General features: G+C 45.4%; 1 protein-coding gene across 1 annotated transcript; it reads right to left on the bottom strand.

The window, feature by feature from the left end:
• Positions 1–671: 671 nt before the first annotated feature.
• Positions 672–5,802, bottom strand: KLF11 (Kruppel-like factor 11). Its single transcript, XM_009697369.1, has 4 exons — positions 5,764–5,802; positions 5,443–5,697; positions 3,091–4,084; positions 672–1,089 (listed from the first exon to the last, which is right to left on the bottom strand). Exons 1-4 carry the CDS (start codon positions 5,800–5,802, stop codon positions 785–787), a joined length of 1,593 nt encoding a protein of 530 aa, XP_009695671.1. The 3' UTR covers positions 672–784.
• Between the last annotated feature and the right edge of the window lie 1,506 nt (positions 5,803–7,308).

Here is a 7,308-nt window from a genome sequence, read left to right as displayed (position 1 = left end):
GGTTGAGCATGGACTCAGGAAGGCCCAGTGTGTCAAGCTTCTACCAAAAGTCACAACGGCTTCCACTTGCAAAGGGTATGAACTTATAAAATGTTGAGGATTTCAACACCTGTTTTCTGAAAGTCATTCTGGTTTGGTTTAAAAATGATGACACACTTTGACCTCAAACCTCCAACGTCACCTGCGTCAAGAGGGTGTAACAGCACCAACCCATTGCAGGATCAGGATCTGCAAACGTGAAAATCCCAACTGCTATGAGTTATCAAATATCATGTGTTTACAAAACACTCTTGAATGCAATTCTTTAGATTTACGGAAAAGGAGTTTCCAAAACTCTGGGTCTCATCCTGCACACCCCTACTAATGCAGGTCAAGTAATTTGCCTGCGTATCAAGACCAAAATGAATAAATACAAAATATATTTGGTATAGAAAATGCTAGTATAAAAATTAAAAATCACCCTGTTTTACTGTCCATCAAAATATTAACAGCAAGCATTACAAGTGACTTTTTTTAACCTATTGCCAAAATCATTTCCAAAGAGTTCTGCTTTCCAGAAGTGCTGGTGATTGCATTTGCCCAGGTATTGGGGAAAAAAAAAAATAGGTATGGGATGAGGAAATATATGATAAGATTCCTCAAACAGCATTATTAACAGAGGACCTAAACCGAAGGAAACTAAAGTATGCACAAACACGGGGGAAAAAAAGCCAGTCAGTTCTGTTGTAGTCATCAGAGCTCTTCCTGATCTTCCGAAAGTCTGTAGAGAAGGCGCTTCCTCACACTAGCCCTGACAGACAGACGATGGCACGGGGATGAACATACTCAGAGCACTGCTGCTTTTCGGTTTCTCTGCTGTGGCAATTCTGTTGAGTTTGCCGACCTCTGTCTGCCAGCTGGGGATCTTCTTTGTGGTCATATGGCGGCGGGTGTGCTTCGTCAAGTGATCGCTGCGCATGAAGCGACGCTCACACACAGGACAAGCAAACTTCTTCTCTCCCGTGTGAGTTCTACGGTGGCGTGACAGTTCATCTGAGCGGGCAAACTTCTTGTCACAGCCTTCCCAGTTGCAGCTGAAAGGCTTTTCTCCTGCAGGACATAAAAGAAGCATAACTTACTTTTGAGAAGCTGTGTTACAGTTTTATCAAAGAACTAAATTAAATCCTGCCTTGCAAAAACTGATGAATTCCGCAGAACCGCTCATGTGTGCGGTCAACATTAACTTAAGCTCAAGTTATGTTCCAGAGAAAAATCATAGGTATTGTTTCTACTTATTCCCTCTTTCTTCTTTAATCAAGTCTATTTTTTTTTTTAATTGTCCAAAACCCCAGTTTAAACAAAAAGACTCTTCATAAAGCTACCTTATCCGCTGACTGAACTAGAAGCAAGCCCCTGCCCCCGTCCCTACGTGACCACAACTCTATGGCTGCTGCATGTTATCAGCAAATACTGTGGGCAAACGGGAAGCCTGGAATCAGACTCCTGCTGCTCCAGTCCTACACACAAACACACCACCCCAGCGAGCACCGCCGAGGAACGGCCTGTCCTGCCATCCCCACACCACTGGAGGTCCAACAGACAGCTAGGGGAGTTCTGCAGGCCCAGGAGTGACTGACAGCAGTCAGGAAGGCTGTCTACATCAGCTTCTGTACATCCTGGGCAGCTGCTGAACATCAGACCTATCCTAAACAACTACCACCCGCAACCCCCGTAAAGCTCAAGATAAACATTTACCACGCGATCCAAATTTATGGTAATGCTTTGGAGCAAAACAAAACTGTCCAACAGAAAGGAAGTCCCACAGAAGCATCGTTCTTATTTCAGATATGGACAGTAAAGCTCTGCGTCTGGCGTATGTGGTATCGCCTACCTACTCGGTGTGCAGGGAAAAGAAAGCTGAGCTACTCTGCCTCCTGACCCTGTAACGTGGACTGGCTGGTGAGGGGTCAGTGCACTTCACCTCCCACAGATGTCCTAGTCTTAATTACGATACAGGACACACGCCGCTTCCCCGCGCCTCAGCAGCAGCACGTGCTCAAAGCGAGACACTTGTTGCTAGGTTGTGTTTATCCTGTAGTGCCAGGTTAAATCAGCAGCCTGCAGCACTTACTCTCAAGCCAGAAGTAGAAGGATCATTCTACCTCTGAGCTCTGGTTTAAAAGGATTATCAGCTTCATATGGGGTTTAAGCTCTTTCCCCAAAGGAACTGTAAAGACAAGCCGGCAAACTAATGCAAATCTTGCCACGGAAGCTGACATCCAATAAGCCACAGTGTCTGTGGGGCAAGGCAGGGTGGGGGAAAAAGAGCCAAGGAAAAACAAAATTAGGCAGACTTTTGAATGAGCTATTCGGTACCAATCTTCCACTATGCCTGTCCCTCAGCATCGGAAATAGTCCCCGAGAACTCAAAGTTAGTTTTAACTTAACAGGATCTGGGAGCCAGAAAAAGGACAAGTAAAACACATTTATACTGCCTCTACAGTGACCTGATTTTATGGAGCAAGTCGGCTCATATTAATTACAATTAATTTTCATTTACCTTTAAAATTCCCTTTCTGTAACTGAATAAACTGCTACACTCCTGCTACATAGCTGCTCTGCTTCCTAACACAGTAGCTCAAAACCTCAATGCATTCCCATTTAGCCTAAACAAAACTCTGGAAAAACGTGCAGTTTCTGACTTTTCTTTTTTACACATGTAACAATTCAGACCAACTACCTGTACGATGGTTTGCTTACAGCAGACCTCTCCATGCCCCAAAAAAAGGGACTTGCACAATTCACTTCAATCTAGTCCAGATGGCAGGATTCCACTCAAGTCTAAACACACACACACACACAGAGCAAAGCTTTGCTCCAGCTAAAGCACGTGAAATTCAACTAACGCTATGGGGTCAGCTGAGGTCTCAGAACAAAGTCTGTCTTGTTTTGCTTGCCCACGGAGAATGAGCATTCCTCCCTTCTCCAAGATGAGCAGAAGTTTCCCCGATCACCTGCTTCTTCCCTTTCCCACCCCCTCCCCCCAAAAAACATGCATTTCAGCAGTTCCAGCGCAAGCCAGTGCCAGAGGACTCGCCCTGTCGTACACACCAGTGTGAGTGCGAAGGTGGGCTTTGAGGTGGGAACTTTTGAAATAGGTTTTCTTGCACCCAGGGAAGTTGCAAACATAATTCCTCCGTCTAGAAAAGTCCATCTGGGGGGCACAGCTTTGACCAGAAGCAATGAACATGGGAGCAGGGGCAAGGGGCAGTAACTTGGTGTTCCCAACAGTCATTACTGTTTGCGGGCACTGCGGTGTCTGTGTGACAGCAGTCTGTGGAAGAACCAACATGACGGTCCCCTGAGGCACAGAAGGTCCCATGAGTACAGGCTGAGAGAGCGGGGCTGTCTGCGGTAAAATAGGTTTCATGGGAGTTGAGACTGTTGGAGTTGAAGGCTTGACATAGGCATTGATCATACTGCTTTGTCCATTTAAAGGGATCATTTGACAGAGAACTTGGGGGCTTGAAACGGGGGCAGGTGTCACTGGGGTAGCTCTTTTTTGCAAGTCATTCTCAGAATTCTTTGGTGAGCGGCTCTGCGGTGAAATGGGCCGGACTGGCAGTTGTCCTTTATTGGTCACAATATCACTGGAGTCATGTGTATAAGGTTGATGTACCAGAGAGGTTTTGTTAATTAAATCATCCGCAGCACACGTGTCCTGCGTCAGTCTGGAATGTCTTTGGTCATCCACTCCACACCAGTCTCTGGAAGTGCCGCAGCCTGAAGTTTCCTTTGTTTTCTCTTGCCTAGCAGGAGTGTGATGGTAAGCAGAACTATCACCTGTGTGACGTATGACGCTTGTTGCCATGGCCCTGCAAGGCTGAGGGGCAAAGGATTCGGATATCACTGGCTTCTGACTGCACTGTCGCTCCACGTTGATAACAGATGGCTTGGTTATGGGAGACACACCGGTCGCTGATGTGACTGCGCAGGCAGCTGTGTTTGCCATGACAGTCCTTGGTTTGGAATAAGTGACTTGTGAGGAGAGGAGCATAGCAGCTGATATCTCAACTAAGTCAGGGCTGTGCGGAGGGGTCATGCACTGCAAAAAAGAAAACACCGTTATGCAGCAGTGTAACTTCATAGCACAATTTTTGACTACCTTTACTATGAAAAATAAAATTACACCCCTTCCCCAGAATCTCAGAACCTACTTCTTAGCACAAACTGATTAATGCATATATTGCCTCATCTGACAGCCATTCTGAATATGCTTAAAAGTATATTAATAAAAGGAAGGCAATGAGGCAGCTGTAAACCTGCATAAAACATTGCATGTCTACTCACTGCACTACAAAGAGCTTTCTCATTCCTTTCTCCTCAGCAATGGGTGCAGCTGTAGGAGGCTACGAGCGCTCTGCTGTTCACAGAAAACAGACTAGCAACAGATAGCGATACTGTACCCTTTCAATTTCAAGCTTCCAGTAAGCCCTAGATCTTTTATCGATGATTACCCTGTCAGTTGGTGGCTGCTTCTGAGATAAAGACAAATGGAACTGCTCTCTCCCTTCTTATTCATCCATTTCTCTCTACGCTCCCTTGCTGCCACCACCTCTCCTTTCCTCCTTTACCACTGAAAACTCATGCCTATCTCCTGTGCTGCTCAAGAGACAGTGTCAACACTGAGCAGTAGGAGTATGAGAGAAGTCTGTCAAGCAGCTGCTGTACTCTCTCAGCCTCTTTCCTCTATTATTCCCCCTTTTCCTGACATAACTGCATACCAGAAGCCTACTGGTTGAAATGGGCCTTAACTGTCTGAAACTTGAATGGCACCAAGCCCTTTTTTAATACCTACTTTTGTTGCACCATAAATTGAAAACAAAAAAAAGAAAAAAAAAAAGTGATTCAACCAACATTAGTCAGCCAGAGTAGACCAATGCTCTGGAGAAATAACAGACTACATGTACAAACACATAGCACAGAAACTAATTAAACTGTCTACTTCATAATGGTAACCTGCACTTTCTCTTATAACGACCAGAGTGAAGCCAAATGTCATCAAGACCCTTTTTCGTACAGTGCTTGCAGGTAAGTTGGTGCCAAATCACTGAGGCTTACTCTGGCATTCTTACTCCAAGCGCTCCAAGAAACCTACAACAGCCATCCAGACAGCATCCTCAGCGGACCTGTCAAAATAAATAACCTGCCAGCTAGGGCTTTCACATCTAGATTTAACACAATATCAAACTCCTACATTTGCCGTTCCAGAGACAGCAGAAAAACCCCAACTCAACACACCCACCTCACTATTCTATGTACACACACATAGCACTGGCTATCCTGTAGCTATTCTACGCAGGGACGCGTGAGCAAGCTATCTTTTCCAGCCAAGTTAAAACATTGCAGAGATGTAACGTCCAGATGTCAGGTGTATTTATTTTGCATTCGTGTTTTTCTTACCAGTGTAGACAAATAGTCCTTTGGTAATTCAGATGTAGCTTCAGCGTGCATTGTGAAATCACCAGAATCCGAGAAGGGCGTAAGTGGCCTTATCTTTAATATGTCACCTTTCTGTGATCTTTGACCCCAGGAGCTCATACAAACAAGCGCTTCAACAGCTTCAATGTCGTTCTGCTCCAAGGTGCTGCAGGTAGACCTTTCGCTGTCATGACGCTGCCTTTCACGGATAGACTCATAGATGTCCACAATGTCAACCTAAATGTAATCGGATTACTGGCTATTAGCACAAGTCAGAATACAAAGCTGACACCACCCACGTACTGTCTGCTCACGGTGAAGGTCATCTGAAACGGATCCCATGCCCGCGGCAAGACTTTTACCAACCAGCTCAACTCTTACCCTCCCCCCACCAGCTCATCTTCCCACTCCTGTTACTCTTAAAAAAGAAAATGAAAAATAGAAAGAAGTGTGATTTGCAGGAAAGGAACAGATATGCGTGTAGCTCACTTTTCCAGAGTTACTTTCTTGGATTACACTGCTCCGAATAAACACATCTCATGCTTGTATACAAGCAAACAGAGGAAAAAAATCCTGACTTCCAACCTTGTTTAGACCAGGCTGTTTCCTGGACCCAAAAGACGACTGCTCTTCAGCACTAATCTCATTCTACTAACATTCAGAAGACAAATTTCAGCTGACGGTAAGATGCTTTAAGGTACAACGACTGACTCAGAGTACCACACCTTGCAAAAGCATTTTAATCTTATTTTTACCAATAGGGAAGCCAGGGTGGGGGGAAGGAAGAAAGGAAAATAGTCTTCAAAGTGCAGTGGGAATTATCCGTATTGCACTTTGGAAAGGCATGGTACTACATAGCTGCTAGGTATCTCAAAACGCACTATGAGTGACACGAAGACAAATGTAATCATATCGATTTGTTTCCAAGTGCAAGCATCACAGAAAACTTGTGTGTGTGCACGTGTATGCATGCATGCAAAACACTTGACTTCTCTGCAAAAAGATACCCAAACTTCACAAAGCTCGCAGTGCTTGGCAGCGACTCCAAGAGCTATGCTGCACTGCTGGTTTATCGCTCTCGTGCCAGCTTGGTCTCAACCAGGCATCCAAACTCTTTCGGTCTATAGGCTCACCAACTGTGAAGTCTGGGATTCAGAAGCATGGTGCAAGATTCTTGAGCCTACTGCTGTTATACAGGATGTTTATATACCGCAGCAAAAGGGTTTGAACTAAAAAAGCACCACCACACCGTTAGCATGGCCTAAAGCCCTAGAGGGAACTGGACTTGTTGGGTGACATCACGCACACACCTAAGTCAACAAGTTTTGTTACGGAGTTAGGTAACACGGAAGGATCCTGGCTCAACAGTGTCACAAAGATGCAAAGCTGCGGGACGTTGTCTCCGCTATAGGGACGTGCACGGCCAACATGTTAAACGTAATGGCTTCAAAATGCCGGTGGTACTGCACTCACACAGGACTTTCGTCTAAAACATGAGGTGGCAGGCATGGTGATGGGGGGACAGGAAGGGGTTAAAGCGCTCTAAGGCGATTAACTGCTCCGAGAGAGACTTCTACGAATTTCCACTGAAAACAATGAAAACGGGAATGAGGGCAAAAAACGATGTCTCCGGCAAGCCCGGACCCAGACCGTCTGTCAAGCCGGAGCTGCACCAGGCGAGACTCTACACCAAGCAGCCTGTGAGTGTTCCTCAAAGTGTGACTGCAGGCAACCAAGCGAGTAGACTTATTTTTTCCAACCCTACGTTTCAGAAGTGCAGTTTTTCCCTAAAGAAATTCGAAAAAATATACCCCGCTTCAAAACAGGAACAAAACCAAAACACCTTAA

This window comes from Cariama cristata, unplaced genomic scaffold, assembly GCF_000690535.1.
Source record: "Cariama cristata isolate BGI_N322 unplaced genomic scaffold, ASM69053v1 scaffold10593, whole genome shotgun sequence".
NCBI lineage: Eukaryota > Metazoa > Chordata > Aves > Cariamiformes > Cariamidae > Cariama > Cariama cristata.
This window is presented reverse-complemented; position numbering and strand designations above follow the sequence as displayed.